This window comes from Vidua macroura, chromosome 22 (genome assembly GCF_024509145.1).
Source record: "Vidua macroura isolate BioBank_ID:100142 chromosome 22, ASM2450914v1, whole genome shotgun sequence".
NCBI classification, from domain to species: Eukaryota; Metazoa; Chordata; class Aves; order Passeriformes; family Viduidae; genus Vidua; species Vidua macroura.
This window is the reverse complement of record NC_071592.1, coordinates 5727187-5750497: the sequence shown is the minus strand read 5'-3', so window position 1 is coordinate 5750497 and position 23311 is coordinate 5727187. Positions and strand designations below refer to the sequence as shown.

Genomic DNA, 23311 nt, shown 5'->3' with positions numbered 1-23311 from the left:
GCCCTCTGGCTGTGTGAAACCATTCTCCCTTGTCCTGTAACTATCTGCTTGTATAAGAAATCCCTCTCCTTCCTTTTTATAAGCTCGCTTCAGGTGCTTGAAGGCCACAATGAGCTCTCCCCAAAGCCTTGTCTTCTATTGCATTGTTTGTAGTTATATGTATTCTTTTGCCTTTTTTTTTTAGGGTTGAGCATCCTCCCAGCTAGAGCTGCCTTATTCCAAAGTTCTCTGCACACCAGGGACTTCACACCCGTGGGCTTTGGCTGCCATGTACCCCAGAGCCACCACAGATCTCCCTCCTCCCTCTTTGTTTATCTTGTCCTCACAGACTGGATTTTCCTTTTGCAGGACCTGCTGCAAGGCTTTCCCCTTTTCCAACAGAGATTGGCCCGTGAGCGGTTGAGATTTAACTGTGGCTGCTTCGGTTTCCCCAAACACTGAAATTTAACCATGGTTTTAAATTTAAATTTAAATTTAACCTTGCTTAAATCTCCCCTGTATTGTGGGTGTGTCAGATAAAGACGCTCTGTTTTCTAGAGAAGCTGTAATATCCCTTTGGAATGTTGTGTGCTTGGAAGTGATGGTTTTGCAGGGAGTTTGGATAGGGTTTGTGTTTCTGGGGGTGGTTTGATAAAGGGATCAGTGCTGCTTTATGGCTGGTGTGGGGATTGATACTCTGTGGGCACTGATCAAGGTTGGTTTGTGTGGCTTGATACTTCCCTATGGGTTATTATTAACCAAATACAGAAGAAAATGACCCAAGGTGCCCTTGTCTCCACACATGAGAAGATGAAGACTCAGGAAAGCTTGGAACTGCCTGACACTTTCCTTGGACCCTGCTTCCCTTTGTGCTTGCACCAATGCAGGGAAAACCATCTCCAATCACTATTTCTAACCTCCTGCGGTTTGGCCTGAAATTGGGGAGTTTGGGGGTGAAGATGAGGCCCCTTCCCACAGAAAGCTTTCTGGCTGTTTTTGTACCATAGAAACCTCAGCATAATCCCGAAGCAGCATCTCCAGTCAATGCCAGCCCTGGGGCTGAGAGCAGCGCTTCGGCCCTCGGGCTTTTTTCCTGCCATCGGTGAGAAACTATTTATTGTAGCCTAAATATTTATTTTAGCTCCAGCAGTAACTGCAGGCCCGGGGCTGAGCCGGAGGGGCTTTCTCCGGGTGCTGCATTTGGAGCAGCTGCCTCGCAGCCTGACGCGGCACAGGTGGGTGCTGCCGTCCCGTGGTGTGGGAGAGAGGAGAGGGAAATAAAGAGCAAAAGCCGGAGTGGTCACGGTGTCGCTGTCACGGTGATGGTGACATTAACTGGTGGGTCATCGGTGGTGCCTGGTGCTGCCGAGAGCGGCTCTGCAAGGGCCGGAGGAGCCCGAGCGCCACAGGTGGGTGCTGGGTCAGCGGGGCAGGTGGCTCAGCCCTCAGCTCGCCCCGGTACCTGCTGCCGTGCCGGGGGCAGACGGGTCTCCCTGCGCTGGAGCTGCGTCGGCACCTGCTGCCGTGCCGGGGGCAGACGGGTCTCCCTGTGCTGGCCCTGCTTCCTCCTCCCCGCCTGTGGCTGCTTCAGCATCCTCCGTTGTGCCCACAGGCTCCTGGGCGCCGGGACCAGCCCTGCGGGAACACGCGGGGTCCCGCTGGTGCCCGGGCACGGGGCAGTGGGGCAGAGGGATTTGGGCACTCACGTGCGGAACAGCAGGTCGTGCAGCCCTGGGGAGACAGATGCGTGTGAGGTGTGGGGTCAGGGGTCGAGCTGTGGCCCCCGATGAGCCCCCGCGGCCCTGGCACTCACGTGGGAGGGTCTCCCGGTGGCGGGCGATGCAGTGCACGGCCAGGAGGGATGCTGCGGTGGCCACCAGCATCCCTGCCACCGCCGCCCCCGTCACCGCCGGGTACGCCTCGAAGGGAGGCTCGGCTGGAAGAGAGCAGAGGGAACATGGCAGGCAGCAGGGCCGGGCAGAGCCCAGAAAGGCCCGGGAAGGTGCGAGCCTGTGCCTGAAATCTACTGACGGCTGCTCACGCTCGGCTCCTCAGCTCCACCAGGATGGAAGCGCTGCCCTTCTCCACTCAACCTTTGCTCTGCCCCCACGGAGCAGCCCCTGCCCACTTCACCTGGCGTCTGCACCTCGGAGGGGTGCCCGGCCGTGCGGTGGTTGACGGCCAGGACGCGGAAAGCATAGAGCACCGCGGGGTCCAGCCCCCCCAGGCGCCGGTCGCGGGAGTGCGGCTCGATGTCGCCGGCGGCTGTTTCCCAGGGGCTGGGGGTCTCCCGGAGGGGCTTCTTGGTTTGGCGCCGCTGCACCACGAAGCCGGTGAGGTTGCCGGCGCCCTGCGTCCGCCACTCCAGCCGCACCTCTGTGCGCGCCCGCGTGTACCGCAGCTTACTGATGGTGACGTTGGGCGGGGCTGGGTACCCTGCGGCGAGATGGCACCCGGCAGGAGGGGCTTGATGCCCCCAGGCCACCCTTGATGCCCCCCAGCCCACCCCTGCCCTTCCCAGGACTCACGGTCCACGCGGAGGCGGACGGGGAGGCTGGCAGTGCCCACGGCATTGGTGGCGGTGCAGCGGTAGATCCCACTGTCCCCCGGCCACTCGGCATCCCGGACGGTGAGGTTGAGCCACGCTTCTCCCTCCTCCAGCCGGTACTTGGCCAGCCCCGGCGTCACCTCCCGCTCCTTTGGGTCGTACCAAGCCACTGTGGCACCGAGACTGGCGCTGCTGCCACGCTGCCGGCACGCCAGCTGTGCCTCGCCGCCCTCCAGCACCGCCACTTCGCTCTCCGCCTGTAGCTCGGGGACCTCTGCTCGGCGACAAGGGGGGACACTATCGGCCGGGACGTGCCACCCCGCCGTGGCACGGTGGGGGCGCTGGGGACGGGTCCAGCTTACCCAGCCGCAGGCGGCACTCGGCGGCGGCGGCCCGCAGCGGGTGCGCGGCCACGCAGACGAACTCCCGGCCCCCCAGGCTGCCGTCGGTGCTCAGCACCAGCACGGCGGCGGAGGGTGCGGGGTCGCCCAAGGTCCGGCCCGCACTGTCCCGCCAGCGCAGGGTGACGAGCGGCGTGCCCCCCTCCCACCGGCACCGCAGCATCACGTACTCGTCACCCTTGGTGGCCGCCGCCGCGCAGGTGGGGCTGCCAGACGGGACCCCTGTGGGACGGAGCGGCGTCACAGTGGGGGACTGCCACGCTGTGCCAAAACACCCCCAAAAAGAAGACCCCCCCCCCCCCCCCCCAGACCCAGGGCGAGGGGGGTTCGGCATCCCGGCCGTGCCACAGCGTCCCCCATTCCGGAGCAAGCTGGAGGTGCTGAAGGTCCCAGGAAAAGCAGCAGCACCCTGGAGTGCCCATGCCATGGTTTGGCCACGGCACGGGGTCATTGCAGCTCTGCTGTGACACCAGGGGGTCAGAAAGGGGGTTGGGGGCAGATGGGCCCACTGTCACTCACACAGGGTGGTCCCACACGCAGCCCCCAGGGGCAGCGCGGGGTGGGAGGCCAGGCAGGAGAAGGAGGTGCCGTTCCTGGTGGCTGCCCCTGACTGGATCCTGGTGGCCATGGAAAAGCTGGTCCCCATCAACCCCTCTTCCTCCTCCTCCTCCTCCTCCTCCTGGGGGCCCACCCAGCGCAGCCGGGCCAGGGGGAAGCCCCCCAGCCAGCGGCACCGCAGGGCCACATCCCGCTGATCATCGGAGGCCAGGGCAGAGCAGCTGGGGCTCCCGGCTGGTGGATCTGCAGGAGACCACCGGCACTGGGGGAGAGCGTGGGTTCCCCTCTGCCCCACCTCAGATTGCCCCTCCCACGCACATCCTCACCAGGGAGCTGCGCTGGTCCGTCTCACCCTGTGGGGACCTACCGGCCCCCCCCGCGGGGTCACTTACAGTAGACAGTGAGGACGATGGTGGCCTGGGTGCGCGTCTGCAGGTGGCTGTTCTCGGCCAGGCAGGTGTACGTGCCCGCCTGGGCACGGGCGATGGCAGTGATGACGTAGGTCTGGCCGACGTGCACCTGGGAACCGTTGTGCAGCCAGACATAGCGGCTGGGGGGGTTGGAGGGAGCCAGGCAGCTCAGCACCACGTCCTCCCGCTCGCCCGCCGAGAAGCCCCCCTGTTCGGGGGAGAAGGGCTCCACACGGATGGCCGGCTCATCAGGGCCATCTGCGGGGACACGGGGCCCTTTAGACAGGGACAGCCCCACAGAGGGGACACAGCCCTCCCTGGGGCTTCCTCCCGCTGGTGGGAAGCAGGGCAGCAAAGCCCCCTTAGAAAGGGTGCACCATGAGGGCTGTGAGCACACCATGACACACAGTGGCCATGGATGCCTCATGGTGGCAGCGCACACGGTGGCCATGGTGACTAGAGAGGCATTATGCCAGTGGGGTGTATGATGGCCATGAATACGTGAAAGCAACAACAAGCCATACCGTGGTGGCCACAGAGACATAGTGGTGGCCACAGAGGCATCACGGTGGCAGGATACATGACGTCCATGGATGGTCCATGATAGCTATGGACATACCATGGTGGCAGTGGTCATGGACAAACCACAGAGCATTGTGGTGGCCGTGGGTGGCATCAGCCCTGAAGATGCCCCCCCAGCTGGTGGCTGAGGGCCCCCCGAGGTGGGTGGCACCCAGGGCACTCACAGACGATGTCCAGGTAGACGGGGTCACTGCTGCGGTTGTTGACCTCGTTGCGCACGGTGCAGATGTACCAGCCCGTGTGGCTGCGGTTGGCAGGTGTCAGCTGCAGCTCTGCCCTGGAGCCCCCCAGCCCCGCAGGGGTCACTGAGGAACCCCCCCGGGGCTCCTGGTGCTGCCAGGAGAAGCTCAGCGGCTCCGTCCCCTCCCGCACGGTGCACGTCAGGGCCACCGCTGCCCCCTCTGCTGCCGCCGCCGCCGTCGGCCGCACGAAGGGCTTGGAGACAGGCACTGGGGGCACCGAGGGTGAGCGGCCCCCACAGACATCAGAACGCCCCGGGGCCCACCCATCTCCCCCACACAGATGGATTGTTTGGCCAGTGAAGGGCCATAGCAGCCAGTGGAATGGCTAGTGAGGACACCTGCAGGCTAGTGAGGTCCTGGCTGTGGGCATGGGTACTACTGGGACCAGTTTGGAGTGGTGGGATGCTTGGTTAGCCAGGGCAAGGAAATGAGGGTGGCTTAGTGGGCTGCTATGTTGGCTTGTAGAGGGCTACACTAGTTGGAGGTTTGCTGGCTGATGGTGTCCTGTGCTGGCTAGTGGAGCTCTGGGTTGGCTGATGAGTGCTGTGTTGGCTTGTGTTGAGCTACCTTGGCTTGTGGGATGCTATATTGGCTAGCAGTGTGTTATGTTGGCTAGTAGGATGCTTTGCTGGCTAGTGGCAGACTATGTTGGCAAGTAGGGTACTCTGCTAGCTAGTGGGGTGCTTGGTTGGTGAATGGGGTACTACAGTTACTAGTGAACCACCATGTTGGCTAGTGGGACTCTGCACTGGCTAGTGGGGCACTACACTGAGTTGTGCTATGCTTTATTGACTTGTGGAGCCCTTTGTTGGCTAGGGGGGTATTTTGTTGGCCAGTGGATGGCTCTGTTGGCTACTGGGCAAGGGGCTGGGCTTGACCATGGTCTAGGTGAGTGTGATGCTGGCGACTGCTGGCCAGCAGGTCCCCCCCCGGTTGGCCACAGCCAGGGACTTACCCAGGACACGCAGGAGGACGGCGGCATAGCCCACACGGAGCCGGCCCCGCTCTGGGAAGAGCCCCTGGCAGAGGAAGCGGCCCTGGGCGGCCACCCGCAGCTCCCGCAGCTCCAGCGTCCCGTTGCGCAGCGTCACCCGGCCCAGCGTCCCCGTGCCAGGGGCCATGGCCACCTCCCTGCCCGAGCCCACGGCCACGGCCCGTGGGAGCCCCTCTCCCTGTGGCGTGAAGCTCCAGAAGACCACGGCCGGCGGGGCTGCGGCCGCCGGCCCACAGCTCAGCTCCACCGCCCGGCCTCGCACGCCCGTCGCCCGCCATTCCTCGTAGGCCGCCTCGCCGGCCGCCAGCGGCTGCCCTGCCCCGGGGCAGCGCGTCCGTCAGGCCTCTGCTCGCCCCCCTCCCGGGAAACGTGGGGACAGGTCGGTGCTCACCCCTGGCTAGCGCCGGCAGCAGGAGCAGGATCCAGGGCCCCCTCCAAGGCGGCGGCAGTGCCCGGCCACCACGCTCCATGGCGCCATGTCCTGCGCCGGCACGCCGAAGCAGGGCTGCGCTCTCCGGCACGACCTGCTCTCCGGTTACCCCCAGGTAATTAAGCCCAGCCCTGATTAACTGTTAATTATTTATCAACCTGCCAGCACAGGGGGAACCCGACGCCACTGCCGCCTGGGCACCTGCAATCTCAGGGCTGAGGAGCGGTGCACTTGCTGTGGGAATGGCAACATCCTTGCATTCCCCCCACGTGGGGATTTAATCCCTGAGGGTTCCCTCCTCCACACACAATATTTTTTTGGCTAAAGGAGGAGAAAATATACTGCCACTCCCCTGTGATCAAAGCTGGGGGGTTTGGAGCTGGGGAAGCCAGGCAAGGAGCAAGGTTTGATATTTCATCTCCCACTGTCTGCAACGCCCCAGACCATCAAACATTCATAGGGGCGGCTGTGTCGTAACGCAATGCCAAGGGGCTGGAGCAAGCCAGGGGGGATTTGGGGGTGTACATGGTGAGGGGGATCAGGGAACGCTCAGCAAAATCTGCAAAACTACCTGCCATCTCCCATCTCCCTCCTTGATCCTTTAATTAGAATTCATTGCTTGTTACCAAAATCACACTGTTAATACCAAAGCCTCCACAGAGAGGCTTGAAATGCCCCAAAGGGTTAAAGTTGGCAGCAAGGAACTGCAGAGCCAGGGCCAGGCCCTGTCCTGCTACCACCAGGTCCTGCTTCCACTGCCACACCCCTCTGGCTGTGCTCTCATCACGTTTTGGTCACTTTTTGTGCCCGTTCAGGTTGGGTTTGCATAGAAATCTGGATGAGGAGAGCAGGGCGCAGTAGCCAACCCAATAAATGACACCATTGTCAACAGTGACCTAATCAAACCCCACCTACGAGGGCTGATCTATTTCAGAGAATTTTGGTAAAGAACGAGCCATCCTGGTGATTGCAAACAAATTCATTTATTAAAGATTAACAAAGGCACAAACACAGCCCAGTCCCTGGAGTCCAACTTCTGTCCTCACACTGCCGGGCCTCCGAACACTTGGATTTCAGACCTCTGGGTTCCAACCTCTCTCCCCCACCGACGGGATCCTGCACACCTGGATTTCAGACCCCCGGGGGTCCAACCTCTCTCCTGCACTGCCGGGACCCTGAACACGTGGGTTTTGCCCCGGGATCTGGGATGGCAGCAGTGGATTCCTGCTGCCATCTAGCGAGACAAGCTTCGCTCCAGCCTCTCCTCGGGCAACACAACAGAACTCAACAGCTTCAGGAGCACACAAGAGAACTGGGAAGTCTTCCCCTGTAACTTTTCCTCCTGTTTAGAACTACAACTTGGATTTGGGAGAACGAATCCCTGCTTCTCACTCAGCTGCAAGCTTCTCCAGCTCGTCCATGTCGTATGGATCCAGCTGCTTGATCGTGGTCTCTGTAGGAAGGAAAGAGCAATTGTTGGGATGCGAGTGCAGAGCTCGCTGCAGCATTTCCCTGGGCAGGGAAATCAGCTGGGACAAAGCAGGATGGGAATTGGATCAGGGCAGCAGGCAGCAAGTGCAAGCAGCAGCCCCACAGCAGCAGCACACAGAGCTCAGCCTCTGATGTGCCCCTGCTCCCTGTTCCCACCTCCACAGCCACGCAGGACAGGGAAGGTTTGTACCCTCCAACTGCCAACATCACAACATGAAAAGCACAAGTCAGATCGCTGGGGGCTCATCCTAACACTGGCTCCTTTTGCCCATGGCTGTGGTTGGGCTCATCCACATGCCAGTTTTTCCAGCTGCTCATTGCTTCTACTCCACGGCAACAATCTTTGCCAGAATGTGTTCTCTGCCTGGTGTCTGCCTCAGGCTCGCTCCAGGTTCCAAGGACAGGTGAACATTTGAAGGAACCAAGAGAGCTGAGTGGCTCTGAGGCCAGAGATGTGGAAGGGACACCATTTGCTGCCCATCAGAAGGCTTCTGTAATCTTCTTTCCTCTAAAAATCACAGGGAAAACAGGTACTGGGATTCAAAAAGCCATCAGTGCAGCCCTGGCATCTGGCAAATCTCATGAAAATCCTCTTGATGTTAGCAAGTGACAATTTCCACTCAGGAAAGACTTCCACAGCTGCCATCTCCTCTCCCACAGCCAGGGCTGAGCTGAGCTGGGGCACCAGGTCCCCTGGGACAAGCGCTTACAAGGAAAGGCAGAAAAAATGCCTGAAAGAGGGGGAAAAAAGAAGGTGCTGAGGCATCCTGGGTACTGGTAACATCCCTTGCAAGTTGCACACAACCTCCAGGACTGCTTCTTGGGAAATTTGCCTGCTGGGGAGCAAAATTCACCCTAAAAGCTGTATCTGTCACCCGTTCCCAGTGAGATGAGCCCTGGGGAGAGGAGCAGCCCGACAAGGACTATTTGCAAACAGGAAATGAGCTGGAGGGGATGACAGTCCCAGCCCCACCTCTCGGAGCAGTGGATCCATGCGGATACTCACGGAAATACTCCTCTATCTTGTGCACGAGCTGCACGGTCTCTCTCTGCACCACGCTGAAGGCGATGCCGCGGTGCCCGAAGCGTCCCGCCCTCCCAATGCGGTGCAGGTAGGTCTCAAAATCCGGCTCGCCGTCCTGATCCATGGGGAGGCCAAAGTTCACCACGGTGGTGACCTGCTGCACATCAATGCCTGGAAGAGAGGGAAAGGATCCTCTTGGGATACCTTATCCCACAGGATCTGCTGCTCAAGCCCACATGGAAGAACAGCAGGCCTGGCGCATTTCGGGCCGCCAGAGGGGTGCTGGGTTTGCCAGGATACCTCTGGCACAGACGTTGGTGGCGATGAGGACCTTCTCCTTGCCCTCACGGAAGCGCTGGATGACGCTGGCCCGCTGCACCACCGTCAGCTCTGCTGTCAGGATGGCCACTTGGTGCCCGTCCTGGCTCATCTTCCCCGACAGCCAGTCTGCCAGCCTCCGGGTCTGCACACACAGGGAGAGGCTGAGGCCAACAGCTCCCTCTCCAGAGTCCCCTGCCCCTTTTGAGGGAGCTCATGCAGTTTTCAACACTCCCCTGGGTCTACTCCTTTGTTTTGGGAGTCTTAGGAGGAGCCCACTGTGCCCACACTGTAAAATGACCCATTCCTGCTATTGCCAACGGGAGAGGGGCAGTGCAGGGCCCTTACCTGGCAGAAGATCATGACCTGACCGATGGTGAAGCTGCCGTAGAGGTTGCAGAGGGCCCTGTACTGCTCATCCGAGCTCTGGCACACCATGAAGTACTGCCTGATGTTGCTCAGGGTGAGCTCCTCCTCACGCAGCTTGATCACCATGGGGTCGGGGATGATCCGCTCCGCAAAGGCCCGCACGGGCTCCTTGTAAGTGGCTGAGAACAGCAGCACTTGGCAGCTCTTGGGAAGAGCCCTGGGGCAGGGAAAAATGGTTTAGTTGAGGTGTTAGGGCATGGGTTGGACTCGATGATTTTGAAGGTCTCTTCCAACCTAGTCATTCTGTGAAAAGCTCTGTCAGCCCCAGAGAGCAGCTGCAGCTGCCCAGGAGAAGGACAGAAACCCTAATTTAAACTGATTTTGTGTTGCCTTCAATGGAAAGGGAAGCCAAGACGGCTGACAAGGAAGATGGAGAGGGACTTTTTACAAGAGTCTGGAGTGAAAGGAAAAGGGGAGAATGGCTTCACATTGAAAGAAAACAGGTTTAGATATTAGGAGGAAGTTCTTCCCTGTGAGGATGGTGAGGCCCTGGCATAGGCTGCCCAGAGCAGCTGTGGCCCAGAGCAGCTGTGGCTGCCCCATCCCAAGGGGCAGCTCCATCGAGGCCAAACTGGATGGAGCTCTGAGTAACCTGGTTTAATGGAAAGTGTCCCTGTCAATGGGAAAGGGTGGGAACAAGATGGCCTTTAAGGTCCCTTCCAATTGAAGTCCATTCTATGGTTCTGTGAGTCAATCTGAGGCCTGTAACAGCTCAAAAGAAAGCTAAACGAGGTCAAGTGTCTTCCTGTGTGTCCAGTGCACGCAGTTTTACAGAGAGACAGACCTGCGGACAAGTCTCTTTGGCACCATGGGCACACTCTCACAGCCCTTTGGTGACAGATTCCTTTAAAGCTAAAGAAGAGAAGGGAAAGCAGGGATCAGGACACCAGCTCTCAGCAATCCTCACCTATGGATGCGGATGCTCTGACAGGAGAGGCCCTGCGTGTCGATCATGATGTCAGCCTCATCCAGCACGAACAAGGAGATCTTTGTCAGGTCCAGCACGCGTTGTTTGAAGCACCAGTCCAGTGTGGTGCCTGGCGTTCCGATGATGATCTGCTCCTCCAGCACTGTGCCCTTCAGAACTGCAAGAGGACAAAAGGCATTTGGCTGCCTCCAGGCATGGAGCTCTCTGGTGCTCTGTGTTTTCCCTTGGCTTGCTCAGACTCTGGCTGCTCAGTGATGCCTTCAAGGGGTCATGATGACACTTCCCTATAGCCTTGGGGCATGGGAACCACCCCCATATGGGAAAAGGGAGTCTGCAAGCAGCCAGTGATGGCTCTCCTCAGCAGGAGAGGGGTACAGACACTGCTTTATTGCCCTTCATGGATGTTTGGGCAGTCCCTGGTAGCCCCAGGCTCTAAGAGGGGATCCCTGTGCTCCCTTCCCGTTTCTGGAGCAGTGCCAGTGGCCGTGCTAGGCTGGACTCACCTCGGTTTCCCCGGACAGCGTAGTTCACCTTGATGTCAGTGCAGAATTTCCCAATGGCCCGCACCACCTGCCCGATCTGCAGAGCCAGCTCGTAGGTGGGAGCCAGGCAGAGGCACTGGCAGGAGAGCAGAGGAAGGAGCTGTCAGGCCTGGGATGGGGCACACTGGGCAGGGACAGCAAGAGGAGCTCAGGAGCATCCCACAGCACTGAGGCACAGGGGATGGGGCAGCACGGCATGGCTGGAGGTCCAGGAGCTGGGCTGTGTTCCCAGTTCCAGACAAGGGGGCAGAAAGAAGCTGCTGCTGTTCTTTTTGAGGAGGAAATGTGTCTCTCAGAAGCATGGTGCAGCTTGTTCCTGTGCCCTAGCTCAGTCACACTGTCCGTACATACAAAAGGAGATCTTGTATGGCTGGAAACAGCTGGCAAAGCTGGTTCTGAACCCAGAGAGGGGACTGGGAGTATCTGACCACCAGAAACCAGCAGTGTCTACAGCTGCTCCTCAAAACCTAAATTCCAGGATAACTGAAGCCTGGATCGATCCACTCTGGCAAGTCAAAGCACCTCCCTGAGGTGGGCACTGTGCTTTTGGTCCTACCTGCCGCTGGGCCCTGGTGGTTTATCATCCCACTCCAGTGGGTTAAGTCACACAGGAACAGGGACAAAGCCCAGAGCTCTGCCCCTGGCAGTGTCCTGGGCGTTTGGGCCAACCCCTCCTGCAGCAGCTCTCCCTGTCCTGCGTTACCTGCGGATATTTCTCGCTGGCACTGGCTCTGCTCAACATGGCCAAGACAAAAGCTGCTGTTTTCCCTGTCCCTGACTGGCTCTGGGCAATCAGATTTTGGGGCCTGCAAGGCAAAAGCAGCTTAGTGGAATAGAGGGGTCGGGGCGCTCCTGCTTGGCACCACAGTGCTGGGATGCCGCGAGGAGCCGGGGCTCAGCCGCGCTGTGTTCCTACTCACGGGTATGCCAGCATGAGTGGCAGAGCCTGCTCCTGGATTTTGGATGGTCTGTTGAAGCCCATCATGTAAACCCCCTGCAAGAGCTCCTTCTTCCTGTGGAAACAAAGCATTCAAGTGCCCACGTGAAGGAAGCTGGTGCAATGGGAGCATGGTGGGGCCGGGGGCTGTGGCAACTCACAGGGGCAGCTCCTCGAAGGTCTTGATGGAAAAGAGTGGGGAGCTGGGGTCCCGCTGCAGGATCTCCACGTGCTGCTGGGACTCCACCAGGGATGTGTGGATCAACTTGTTCATCAGTGACACCTCTGCCAGCGGCACTGGGAAAGGCAGCAAATATTTTATTTACTCCATAAATAAAACAAACAGAATCACAGAGTCATTAGGGTTGGGAGGGATCTCTGGAAATCATCCAGTCCAAACCCCCTGCCAAGGCAGGGTCAACTGGAGCAGATGACATAGGAACATGTTCCTGTAGGCCTGGAATGTCTCTAAAGAGGGAGGATCCAGGACATCCCTGGGCAGCCTGTCCCAGCGCTCTGCTGCTCTCCACGTCAAGAAGCTCTTCCTCATGCTGAGGTGGAACTTCTTGTGTTTTAGTTTACAACAAAATCCTCTTCTCTCTCCAGCGGATTTCTTATTGTTCTGTGGGTTCATCAGAAACACTGCAGGCAACATCCATTATTCCAGACTTACTATCACCATACTCATAAATGAGCATCTAAACACACTGCACTGATCCCTTCCCTCCTCTAGAAGTAAAACACCCTCTTGATTAAATTATGGCTAAATACTGTGGGCCGCCCCTCCCTCGGGACCCCGCGGGGGTCGGTCCGTGCTCGGCGGGGCTCGGAGCGTGGGCTGACACCGAGATCCCCTCCGGGACCCACCTTTCTCCTCGTCCTCCGCCTCGGCGCGGAGCGCGGGCGGCGCGGGGAGCAGGCCGAGCCCGCGGGCCGCGCCCCGGCCGGGCCGCTCGGGCCAGCGCAGCCCGCCCAAGCGGGAGGCCGAGCGGCGCGGCGCGGCGCCGTGCCACGGGCAGCCCGGGCCGGGGCCATCGCCGGCGCCCGCCCGGCCGAGCCCGCGCTCCGCCCCCGCCATGGAGCCGTCCCACGGTGCCGGGAGCGCCGGATGGGGCGGGAACATCCGGCACCGGCGGCGGCGGGAGCGGGTACGGCCGGGGAGCCCCGGCGGCCGAGACCCCCGCGGTTGGGTGGGCGTCCTTGGGGTGCCGGGCACCTGCTGCACACAGGGACTCCGTAGGGTGCCAGCACCCGTCCCTGTAAGGTTTGGGGGGGTTCCTGGGGCGCAGAGCATGTCGCGTAGGGTGCTGGGAAGCCCTGGGGAGCTGGGGACAGGGACCATGGAGGAGGGAGAGTCCCCTGCTGGAGACAGGGACTCCGCAGGGTTTGGGGGCTGTGTCCGCCTCCCCGTAGGATGCTGAGTTCTGGGACACCAAGAGGGAAGGAGGTGTCCCCAAGATGATGGAGATGCAGAGATCCCGTGGGGTTTTGGGGGCTCCCTGGGATGTTGGGGGACAGGAACCTCATGGAGCAGTGAGGGTCCTCAGTTGCACAGAGGGATCCTACATGGTGCCGGCACTGGTCCCTATAAGGTTTTGGGTGTCTCTGGGGAATAGAGACTGCCTTATAGTGGGCATGGTGGGGTCCCTGGGTAGTTGGATGACAGGGACCCTGTAGAGCAGGAAGGGTCCCCTGCTGCAGTCAGGGACCTCACAGGGTCTGAGAGGGGAGGGAAGGGGCCCTTGGGTGCTGAAGCTGTCACATGCTTCCCATCATCCCACTCTTTTCCAGCCATCCCACTGAGCTTTCGGGGACCCTTTCCTGCACCAGAACTGCCACCTTTTTCAGTCCATTCCCATATCTTGGAAAAAATTAACACTAGGAATAGTAATAACACTACTAGTAGTGCTAATAATAGTTTGTTTCCATCCTAAATCTCCTTTATTTTAAAGATGAGGTAAAATAAGGCAAAAGCAGCAGAGTTAGGTGATGCAGAGATAAGTCTGGAATAATGGATGTTTCCTGCAGGGTTTCTAATGAACCCACAGAACAATAAGGAATCTTTGCAAATGCTTTATTGAGAAAGAAAGATATTGCCGAGACATTGCAAAGAAAATCTCCTCCACACCAAAGCTTAAGCTGCTTGAAGCACACCAGGGGAATTTTCCATACTACGGAGGATGTTGAGGAGGAGAAAGCAGCGGGGCTGGGGCTCTAGGAGGAGGTGCTCCGACGGGGCATGTGGCAGTGGGCCAGGTCCCAGCGCACGCCGAAGCGCAGGGAGTCACGCTTCTTCATGGTGGGCACCTCGTACGTGTTGGGGACGAGGCGCTTCTGTGCCCGGCGCGGCAGCTCCGACTGCAGCATCTGGTTCCGCATGGCCCAGCGCACGCTCTGATGTGAATCCTGCCCGGGAAAGCTGAATCTCTTCCAGTCTTGCCTATATGCATTAAGTTTGGCCACTGGGTCAGTTCTCTTCACTCTATCAGCCTGTGGAGCAATGTAAGCGGTCGCCGTGGGCGGTCGCCCTGGCACGGAGCGGTTGGATATAGTGTCGCTCCCAAAATCCCCAAGTTGAGAGAAGGGCCTGTCCTCAAGGAACCAGTCATCATCATCATAGTGCAGGTAGTCCTCCAAGGTGCCACTGCTGGTCTCTATTTCCCCTTTGGAGATGCTGTGATCCATAAAAGTCCTGGAATGCCCCAGGTTCCAAGGATTGGTGTTTATATCTGGCTCAATGCTCGGTGACTCATCGGAGACCTCCACACTTCCATCGGGTCTGTGCCTCAGCACCTTCCTCTTCATCACCAACCTCCTGGTTTCCCTCTGATCCATGGGAAGGGCTGGCCATGTGCCAGAATCAATGGATGTGTCAGCATAGGGATCATAGTGGAAACACAAAGGCACCTCGCAGCATCCCTGCCAGGAGCTTGGCTGGCTCAGATCAGCTGCCAGCTGCTCCTCGCACTCTGCTCTTAGCACCCTCTCCATGGTTCCCACCAAACTGGGTGGATTCTGCAGAAAAAGAAACCAGGGTTAATTTATTGCAGTACATTCAGGTTGGCTAATAATGTCAGAGGAGCTCTGATGCTCAAGTTTTTGGGTTCAGGGGTGTTGATTTAGGTTGGGGGTGTCCTCAGTGCACTGCTAAACCTCCTGCTGCCTTCTGCTGAAGGCTCTTCCCTACAGTAACACAAACACAACCCCTAAATTTGTGCTAAAAAACTACACTAAAATTAATTATGTGATAAATTAAGTAATCATGGAAAAACACAGGGCAGGTTCCATGCACTGGGCGAGTGATTAATGGTCTTTCCTTGTACCTCTGCTTCTAAACCCACAATACTTAGTCATAATTTAATCAAGAGACATCCAACAGGGTGTTTTACTTCCAGGGAGGGAAGGGCTCAGTGCAGTGTGTTTTGATGCTCGTTTATGAGCCTGGTGATAGTAAACCTCCAGCCCTGTGACAAAAAGGGATCCAGGCACGGATTCCAGTCTCAGCACAGGTTTAGGATCTCTTTAAGGCAATTTGAAAAGCTGCAAGTGTTGCTGGTGCCACTGGGAACAGTGGGAGCAGATGGTGGGGCGGGATGAGTGGCAGCCGTCAGCACGCTGTCTGCAGCGGGGATGCAGGTGTGAAAGTGACAAGGGCTCCGTGATGGCTCGCCGGGAACGGGAACGTGCTGCTGCTGACGGAGCAGATCCCATCAGCTGCGGGAAGAGGAGTGACTGAGGAGTCCAAAAAAAGATTTGAGTGAAATGAAGCTGCCTGAGCTAAGCACCAGTGGCCCTGCCCAGCCTGTGCTCCCAAGGGGCTCAAACAATAAAGACTGACTCTGTTAGTAACAGTTATTTTGCAGAACAAGTCTAGAGATCTAATAAAAAACACATAAAAATCCAAATCCACCATTTTTTTCTTTCCCTGCAGACCCCAAGGATCCACCTGCAACAAACTGACACACCAAGGTGGTGGCTATGGCTGAGGAAAGCACAGCTACTGAGCATGAGCAGCTCCTGAGGAGGGTGCAGGAGCTGGAAGTGGAGGTGAAGCGGCTGCAGGAGAAGCTCCAGGAGGACAAGGAGGGTGCAGGGAGGAAAGAGGCTCCTCCAGCCCCTGGGAAAGCCAGGAAACGCCAACAACGGCCCTTTGATTTCGGTGCCCACAGCCGCAGACACGTGGCACTGCGCATTGCCTACCTGGGCTGGGGCTACCAGGGCTTTGCCAGCCAGGAGAACACCCCCAACACCATCGAGGAGAAGCTCTTTGAAGCCCTGAAGAAGACGCGGCTGGTGGACGACAGACAGACGTCCAACTACCACCGCTGCGGGCGCACGGACAAGGGTGTCAGCGCCTTCGGGCAGGTCAGCATCTCCATGGGGGCTCCTGTCGGTTTTCCTGGGTGGGATGGAGATCTGATGGGATTACTGTCCCACAGCACAGCTTGGATTTGTTCTTTAAAAGCCATCAGCTCTTAACCCTGGAAGTGAACCTGGCAATGGCTTCCTGCATGTGCAATGATGATTTCAGATCTTTGAAGCCTTTTTAGTGCCATTTCCCCCCCCATATTAGTTGTTTTCCAGGGCCCTGTTTTAGGAGGATAAAATGTGTTTTTTAGGCTGCAGATTCCCCAATAGCTCAGTGATGCCCTGCCCTTGGCAGGGCCCTCTCAGCTGATTTAACTTGCCAACCCTACAAAAACCCAAAATCTCCAGGAACCGGCTCACTTCCTGCAGCATCAGGCAGCTGAATTCCTGCACAGAAGGGTCTGAGGGGAGCTGCAGCCAGCGGAAGGGAGCGTGGGAGTGGGAGCTGGAGGGAGAGAGAAGCAAGCTGGCCTGCCTGGTGGGCATGGAGCCATCAGGCTGGCTGAGACACTGGGGAGCGAGCAACCTTGGTGGCTTCACCATAGGGCTGGTTCACCTTTCTTCCTGCCCAGCACAGAAAGCAAAGCTGGCATAGGTTTAACTTCAGATGGCTCCTCTGCTCTCCTTCACATGATGAGCCACATGAAATTAGGGCATTTGGTACCTTCTCTTGCACCACTTCAGCACACGGCACCCACAGTGGGAATGAACTTGTTCCTACACCAGGCTTCCCGGCCAGCCAGGCTGTTACTGCCTTCAAGTCATCACCTCCAGCTTGAGAAAAAAAAAAGCACATTATAACCCTGTGACTAAAGATGAAGCCATTCTGAGACTGTGCTACGTAGGCAGCCTGCAACTTTCCCTGTTTTATTAATGGAATCCATGGCATCTGCTTGGGTCCTCAGAGGCACTCGCAGCTCTGCCATGGCAGGATTGCCACCTTCTTCTGTAGGAGATCCTGGATTTATTTCCCAGAGGTGTGGGAAGACTTGGCTCTACATGCCGCTGCGCCCATCCATCCATGCTCTAATCCTGGCTTTCCTCATTTCTGCAGGTGATCTCCCTGGATCTCCGCTCCAGCCTGCCAGAGGGGCAGCAGCTCAACGGCCACGAGGGCGAGGGGCAGCAGGAGGAGCTCCGTTACACCCACATCCTGAACAGGGTGCTGCCGCCCGACATCCGGGTGCTGGCCTGGGCCCCCGTGGGGCCGGAGTTCAGCGCCCGCTTCAGCTGCCTGAGCCGGACCTACCGGTACTTCTTCCCCTGCGCCCAGCTGGACGTGGCCCTCATGGACACCGCGGCCCAGCGCTACGTGGGCACCCACGACTTCCGCAACCTCTGCAAGATGGACGTGGCCAACGGGGTGCTCAACTTCCAGAGGACGATCCTCAGCGCCAGAGTGACATGGGTGGACAGGGGAGGAGAAGCCAGGCCACGGGATCCCTTCCGGCTGTGCCAGTTCGAGGTGACCGGGCAGGCATTCCTGTACCACCAAGTCCGCTGCATGATGGCCGTGCTCTTCCTCATTGGCCAGGGCATGGAGAGCCCAGATGTCATTGATGAGCTGCTGAACGTGGAGAAGAACCCCCGGAAACCACAGTACAGGTAGGGACTGGTCTGGAAAACACAATGGGCTGCTCTTCAGGGCAACAGCTGTGCCTGGAGAGCTGCTGGCAAGCCATGCCAGCACATGAAGCCGTCTCACACACGGAAACAGACTGCCAGTGGTCTCACTGGAATGTACCCACAAGGATCTCTGTTTTCTTGCTCTTGAGCAAAGTTTTGATAGCTGTAGTCCTTGGTATTTGGTGAAAATTAAGTCACTTTTTACTCACTTTTACACTTTTTACAGAAAGGAAGTTCTGTGAAGGTTAGGGCTGGTTTTGTCAGATCCATTGTTCTTGAGCCTTTTTGTGGTCCCACATCCTCTCCTTGTTCCCAGCATGGCGGTCGAGTTCCCCCTGGTCCTGTACGACTGCGAGTTCCCAGACCTGCAGTGGCTCTATGACCCAGAGGTGCAGGGCTTCAACGTGACACACTTGCAGCAGCTCTGGGCCAGCCACGCCGTCAAAACCCACGTGCTCCGGGACATGTTGGCAGGGCTGGATGCTGCTCCCATGGCCATCAGAAAAGGTAAGAGGGAGTCTGGGGGGAATAACTTGGAATGCACGCTGACAGACAGCAGGGTTAGATGGGATATTGGGAAGAAATTCTTCCCTGGGAGGGTGGTGAGGCCCCGGCACAGGGTGCCCAGAGAAGCTGTGGTTGCCCCACAGTGTTGAAAGCCAGGCTGGACAGAGCTTGGAGCAACCTGGGACAGTGGAAGGTGTTCCAGGGGGCGGAACGAGATAAGCTTTAAGGTCCATTCCAACACAACCATTATGGGATTCTGTGAATTACAGAGGATTAACTGGCTTTAAAAAAAAAAAAAAAAAAAAAAAAGAAAGGTCGAACGGGATAATTAAATATCTTTCCATGATGCCACAGATTCAGGGAGCAGCCTGGTGCCCTGGGGTGAGCTGCAGCCCCCACTCCACAGCCAGATCAGCGGCTTCGTGGAAGGGGTCCAAGCCCGCACCTACAAGCCCCTGCTGGCCCGGCCCAGATGCGAGGGGCTGGAGGCCCGGATCGAGCACTTCGTGCGGAGGGGCCGCATCGACCCGCCCCAGGGCCCGGGGCTGCCGGGGGACTGGGCCGGGGAGCCCCCCGAGGGCAAGCGGGGCAGCAGCGCAGCCCCCGAGCAGCTGCCCAAGAGGATGTGTATGGACACCGAGTGACGGGGCACCTCGGCGGGGAGCAGCTGTCGCTTCATCCTTTTTTAAAATTACTGTAAGAAGTGTTTTTTCAGTGCTATTTTTTTATAAATCTCAAGAAAACCGGCCTAACGGCGTTGTGTTCCGGCTGGGGGGCAGTGGGAGGGGGCTCAGCGCCCCGAGCGCGCAGTGAGGGGATGGCTGAGGCTGAACTGGCTGGGACCCCCCACCCCTCTCGCTCCCGGTACCTGCGGCCCGGCCGCGCCGCTCCCGCTGCTCCGTTGTGACCCGCAACCGCCGCCGCGGTTTAAACACCCCCGCGCGCCGCCATTGGCCAGCGCGGCTGTCGCTCAGCTGGCGGCACCTTCCCATTGGACAGGCGCTCCGCGGTGCCGTACCCGCGGCGCCGCCATTGGCCAGCAGAGGGAGGCGGAGAAGGAGGTGGAAGATGGCGGCGGGTGGTGAAGCGGCGAGGCGCTGTTGGCGGAGCGGCGCGGGGCTGGCCCGGGCGGTGCGTGGTATCTGCGGGAGCGGGCGGGTGACGGCGGCTCTGCGGGCGGAGGAGCTGGCAGAGCGGCTGCGGAAGAGCGAGGAGCAACAGCGAGAGGTGAGCGGAGTGCAGGCCGCTGGGCCCGGGGTCTACGGACTACAACTCCCGGCGTGCACAGCGCGGGCGGTAACGGGGAGCGGAACTCGCGGGTGAGTTGGGTTGGGATGGGAGAAAAACCATCCAGTTCCACCCGCTGCCATGGGCAGGGACACCTTCCCCTCGACCAGGCTGCTCCAAGCCCCGTCCAAACCTGGCCTTGGACACTGCCAGGGATCCAGGGGCAACCCGTGTCAGGGCCTCACCGCCCTCACAGGGAAAAATTTCTTCCTACTGTCCCCTCTGTCTGTGTGAAAGCCATTCCCCCTTATCCTGTCCCTCCATCCCTTGTCCCCAGTCCCTCTCCAGCTCTTCTGGAGCCCCTTCAGGCCCTGCAAGGGGCTCTGAGCTCTCCCTGGAGCCTTCTCCTCTCCAGGTGAGCACCCCCAGCTCTCCCAGCCTGGCTCCAGAGCTGAGGGGCTCCAGCCCTTGGAGCATCTCCGTGGCCTCCTCTGGACTGGCTCCAGCAGCTCCAGCTCCTCCCTGTGCTGGGAGCCCTGAGCTGGAGGCAGCTCTGCAGGTGGGGTCTCACCTGGGGGGGCAGAGGGGCAGAATCCCCCCCCTGCCCTGCTGCCCACGCTGGGGATCAGCCCAGCACAGGGGGGTTCTGGGCCAGGACCTGTCCAGCTCTCACCCACCTGCACCCCAAGTGCTCTCCATCCCTTCATCCCCAGCCTGGATTGGTCCTGGGGGTTGCCCTGACCCAGGTGCAGCACCTGCCCTTGGCCTTGTTGAACCTCATGAGATTCCCCAAGGCCACTGACTGAGCTTGTCCCGATCCCTCTGGATTCCAGGCTGTCCCTCAGCCATGGAGCAGGAGCACATGGAAGGCGAGCAGATTGCTGCAGGTCCCAGTGCAGCTTTGTGTGAGAGCCAGGAGCTGTTTAAACCCCACCACTGGTGTCTCGTTCTCTCCTCAGATCCCCAAGGACCCGACGCAGCGATGGCTCCGGGAACTCGCTGCAATGAGCCAGCAGCTGCAGCAGGTTCATCCCAACGTCCTGGCCAAGATCCTTAAGCAGAGAACTCTATTCCAGAATGAGGAGATTGTGGTGATAGACAAACCCTACGGGCTCCCTGTGCATGGTGAGGGCGAGTGGGGAATGGAAATGGATCCTCTGTCTCTGTCCTTCCTGTGCTGGGGTTTCCCTTCCCAGGGAGGGTTCCAGGGGCTTGGTCACTGTCAGATCTCGGCCTTCCCCTGGCATTTTGGGGTGACTTAGGGTGCATGGGAAGTATGAGAGATGAGACTCCTTGCTGCCCTGGGTCACACAGGCGGCCCCGGCATCAAGAACTGCATCGCTGATGTGCTGCCCATTTTGGCCAAGATGCTGGAGAACATGAAAGCTGAGCCCCTCCACCTCTGCCACCGGCTGGACAAGGAGACCACGGGTGTGATGGTGCTGGCACGGAGCAAGGAGGCAGCAGAGAAGATCCGTCTGCTCTTCAAAACCCGTCAGGTGGAGAAGATCTACTGGTAGGAAAGGCTTGAGTGAAGATGGGGCTGTGAAAGGCATTTAAAAAAAGGGTGAGCCGCCAATCCCTGAGGTGTGGGGGCTTTGTGGAAGTCGAGGGTATTGTTTATCTCCCCCCTTCAGCACCATTCTATGGGACTGGCTTGTGAGAGAGGGGCTGAGGGGAGGGTTCCCCTCCTGTGAGAGCAACACCCCACAGACCTCTGCTTTCCCTTTCCAGGGCAATTGTCCTGGGGGACCCGGACCCTGTCGAGGGCGTAGTGGAGATCCCCATTGTGGAAAAGGAGGTGCAGAGCCACCAGTCCCACTACAAGGTGAGTCCTGTGTTCCCTCAGCCGCCATTCTGGCCAGGCAGCCCCAGCATCCCCTCCTGTCTCCCCCAACTCCCCCTCTCACCACCCTTCAGATGACGCTGGCTCCCAACTACCGCCTGTGCCCGGAGGATGGGCAGGTGGTGAAAATCCGCAGGAACCGGAGCGCTGAGCGCGCGGTGACGCGGTACCGCCGGCTGGCCGGTGCCTCCGCCTGCTCGCTGCTGGAGCTCCAGCCCATCACCGGTGAGTGAGGCCTGCCCGGCTGGCCCGGGGCTGGATCCGCTCTCTGTGCAGTCAGCAGCAGCTCTGGAAGGGGGAACTTGTGATTAGACAAGACTGGAATTGTTTTTGGGACAAAGCTCTGGGAGTGAGCCCTGCTGGGGCGATGCTTTGCTGCCGAGCTGTTTGCCAGCTGCCAGCAATTTCAGCACAGCTTTGTCCAGCACTGAGGGTGAGGCCTGGCACAGCTGGATGTCGGCTTTCCCCCGCTTTTCTCCTCAGGGGTGAAGCACCAGATCCGGGTTCACCTGGCCTATGGCTTGGGATGCCCCATCCTGGGGGATCACAAATACTCTCACTGGAGCAAACTGGCACCCCAGGTAAGGCAGGTCTTGCACTGGGGAGCAGCTGGAGCTGCATACAGCCCCTTGTGTTCCCCAGCTGCTCATGGGCTGGGGATTTCAAGTCCCAGCTGAAAAGCTGCAGTTTTGAAAGGAACATTTTCTGTCCTTGCTGCAGAAGCTTCCTGCGCTCACCCTGAGGAGGCTGAAGCTGGAGCAGAGCAAGGCTCGGCACCTGCCCCTGCACCTGCACGCCCACCGGCTCTGCCTGCCCCTGGGCCAGCCCTTAGACTTTGTCTGCAAGCTGCCCCTCTTCTTCCAAAAAACTCTGAGGAAGCTAGAGCTGGACATCCCTAAGGACTGACGAGGCAGGACTGGAATCGTGCCATGTATCTCCGCATCTCCAGCACGTGGCAGCAGCTGTGCCCACCTTGGAGCAGTGGTGGGATGAAGCCTGCAGCCTGCAGTCTCTGTGCTGGTGCTGATGTTGCTGGATTCAGAGTGGGTGCCTACATGTGCTTTTGGCCCAGGAAAGCAACTGGACATGCTGAGGAGCCTCTAGTAGAGACAAACAAGGCTGGGTCAAAGTTGGGCTTTGCCTCATTTGTGTTTTGAACTTGTCTCTGGGCAATAAAAGCTCCAGTTCCCTTGAGGGAAGGTGGTGTGTGTCTCTGTGCTCTGGCTGGGTGGGACTCAGTCCCTGTGTAGGTTTGAGCAGACGTGGTTGCAGCCCCTCACAGATTTTGGAATTGTCACTTGTTTCTCCAGAGTTGTTTAGCTCAGATTTGGAGAGTCCCTTCATTGGAAAATCCATCGAGAGTGCAATTTGGCAGTGGCTCTGGTATTTTTTTGCTGCGCTGAGACTGCACAGGGAGTTCCTTGGCTTGGCTGGGCTGAGCAGCTCTGCGACTGCGCCTGCTCTGTGCTGCCAGCAGCATTGGTGTGGGTTTCTCAGCATTGTGCTGCTGGGGAACTGTCCTGTCCCACTGCTCCTTCAGTTACCCTATTCCTTATTTTTAGAACCCCTTATTGGGATCCTCTGCCCTTGGGAGCTTTGCTTGGAGCCAGATTCTTCCCCCTGTGCTCTGAGAGGGAGGCAAGAGGAGGATTGATGATCTGGGGAATTGCAGCTGATGTTCTGCCTCAAAATCACCTCATTTGATGTCTCCTGATCTGTCTGAGGAGCCTGGGGCTGGGCAGCAGGATCTTTTCTGGCCCCTCTAACTGGTTTGGGTGATGGAAAGGGGTTTTTATGCCCCACGGGGCCACTGTGTATCTGGCTGGGGCTTCTTGCTGTGGGAGGGCCCAGTCTCCTGACTCCTTACTGAAAATAGCTGGGGACCCCCATGCCCTCGGGCCACAGCGCCAGAAATCTGTTGGCT

At 58.7% G+C, this 23311-nt stretch overlaps 5 protein-coding genes across 16 annotated transcripts; 2 read left to right on the top strand and 3 right to left on the bottom strand.

Annotated features, from left to right (window-relative positions):
* Positions 1–1020: 1020 nt before the first annotated feature.
* VSIG10L2 (V-set and immunoglobulin domain containing 10 like 2) lies at positions 1021–6627 on the bottom strand. Of its 7 annotated transcripts, none has more exons than XM_053997141.1 (12): positions 6106–6627; positions 5676–6029; positions 4643–4927; positions 3879–4154; positions 3448–3729; positions 2890–3150; positions 2508–2801; positions 2113–2415; positions 1793–1915; positions 1686–1710; positions 1442–1614; positions 1021–1356 (listed from the first exon to the last, which is right to left on the bottom strand). In XM_053997141.1, the coding sequence occupies exons 1-12, from the start codon at positions 6182–6184 to the stop codon at positions 1280–1282; spliced, it is 2532 nt and encodes an 843-aa protein (XP_053853116.1). In that variant the 5' UTR covers positions 6185–6627; the 3' UTR covers positions 1021–1279. The 7 variants fall into 7 exon arrangements, with proteins under 7 accessions (XP_053853116.1, XP_053853121.1, XP_053853122.1 ...); XM_053997146.1 differs by having other exon boundaries at positions 3448–3545; positions 3879–4005; XM_053997147.1 differs by having other exon boundaries at positions 3879–4005; positions 4643–4722.
* PUS3 (pseudouridine synthase 3) lies at positions 6220–19390 on the top strand. 5 transcript variants are annotated; one of them, XM_053997152.1, is made up of 5 exons: positions 6220–6259; positions 15745–16178; positions 17236–17786; positions 18124–18314; positions 18669–19061. In XM_053997152.1, exons 2-5 carry the CDS (start codon positions 15792–15794, stop codon positions 18956–18958), a joined length of 1419 nt encoding a protein of 472 aa, XP_053853127.1. In that variant the 5' UTR covers positions 6220–6259; positions 15745–15791; the 3' UTR covers positions 18959–19061. The 5 variants fall into 5 exon arrangements, 4 of the variants coding, with proteins under 4 accessions (XP_053853127.1, XP_053853124.1, XP_053853125.1 ...); XM_053997149.1 differs by lacking the exon at positions 6220–6259 and adding an exon at positions 12930–12961; XM_053997150.1 differs by lacking the exon at positions 6220–6259 and adding an exon at positions 12975–13072.
* DDX25 (DEAD-box helicase 25) lies at positions 7109–12780 on the bottom strand. 2 transcript variants are annotated; one of them, XM_053997155.1, is made up of 10 exons: positions 12681–12780; positions 11975–12110; positions 11797–11889; positions 11580–11682; positions 10838–10952; positions 10314–10491; positions 9326–9563; positions 8960–9122; positions 8642–8830; positions 7109–7597 (listed from the first exon to the last, which is right to left on the bottom strand). In XM_053997155.1, the coding sequence occupies exons 2-10, from the start codon at positions 12085–12087 to the stop codon at positions 7533–7535; spliced, it is 1257 nt and encodes a 418-aa protein (XP_053853130.1). In that variant the 5' UTR covers positions 12088–12110; positions 12681–12780; the 3' UTR covers positions 7109–7532. The 2 variants fall into 2 exon arrangements, with proteins under 2 accessions (XP_053853130.1, XP_053853129.1); XM_053997154.1 differs by having other exon boundaries at positions 11975–12455; positions 12681–12750.
* On the bottom strand, positions 13871–19258 carry HYLS1 (HYLS1 centriolar and ciliogenesis associated). The gene is made up of 2 exons (XM_053997157.1): positions 19183–19258; positions 13871–14828 (listed from the first exon to the last, which is right to left on the bottom strand). The coding sequence occupies exon 2, from the start codon at positions 14802–14804 to the stop codon at positions 14028–14030; it is 777 nt and encodes a 258-aa protein (XP_053853132.1). The 5' UTR covers positions 14805–14828; positions 19183–19258; the 3' UTR covers positions 13871–14027.
* RPUSD4 (RNA pseudouridine synthase D4) lies at positions 19383–22581 on the top strand. The gene is made up of 7 exons (XM_053997156.1): positions 19383–19541; positions 20501–20666; positions 20856–21057; positions 21276–21369; positions 21462–21612; positions 21871–21968; positions 22108–22581. Exons 1-7 carry the CDS (start codon positions 19383–19385, stop codon positions 22291–22293), a joined length of 1056 nt encoding a protein of 351 aa, XP_053853131.1. The 3' UTR covers positions 22294–22581.
* Positions 22582–23311: the final 730 nt, after the last annotated feature.

Coding starts and splice junctions, on each gene's coding strand:
- VSIG10L2 (XM_053997141.1), bottom strand. CDS start 6,184: ATGGAGCGTGGTGGCCGGGCACTGCCGCCGCCTTGGAGGGGGCCCTGG. Junction 3,730..3,878: donor CATCGTCCTCACTGTCTACT/GTAAGTGACCCC, acceptor GGTCTCCTGCAG/ATCCACCAGCCGGGAGCCCC. Junction 3,151..3,447: donor TGCGTGTGGGACCACCCTGT/GTGAGTGACAGT, acceptor TCCGTCCCACAG/GGGTCCCGTCTGGCAGCCCC.
- DDX25 (XM_053997155.1), bottom strand. CDS start 12,087: ATGAACAAGTTGATCCACACATCCCTGGTGGAGTCCCAGCAGCACGTG. Junction 10,492..10,837: donor CGCTGTCCGGGGAAACCGAG/GTGAGTCCAGCC, acceptor GTCCTCTTGCAG/TTCTGAAGGGCACAGTGCTG. Junction 8,831..8,959: donor CACCAACGTCTGTGCCAGAG/GTATCCTGGCAA, acceptor CCTCTCTTCCAG/GCATTGATGTGCAGCAGGTC.
- HYLS1 (XM_053997157.1), bottom strand. CDS start 14,804: ATGGAGAGGGTGCTAAGAGCAGAGTGCGAGGAGCAGCTGGCAGCTGAT.
- PUS3 (XM_053997152.1), top strand. CDS start 15,792: ATGGCTGAGGAAAGCACAGCTACTGAGCATGAGCAGCTCCTGAGGAGG. Junction 17,787..18,123: donor CCCCGGAAACCACAGTACAG/GTAGGGACTGGT, acceptor CCTTGTTCCCAG/CATGGCGGTCGAGTTCCCCC. Junction 18,315..18,668: donor TCCCATGGCCATCAGAAAAG/GTAAGAGGGAGT, acceptor ATGATGCCACAG/ATTCAGGGAGCAGCCTGGTG.
- RPUSD4 (XM_053997156.1), top strand. CDS start 19,383: ATGGCGGCGGGTGGTGAAGCGGCGAGGCGCTGTTGGCGGAGCGGCGCG. Junction 19,542..20,500: donor GCGAGGAGCAACAGCGAGAG/GTGAGCGGAGTG, acceptor TTCTCTCCTCAG/ATCCCCAAGGACCCGACGCA. Junction 21,613..21,870: donor GGAGCTCCAGCCCATCACCG/GTGAGTGAGGCC, acceptor TTTTCTCCTCAG/GGGTGAAGCACCAGATCCGG.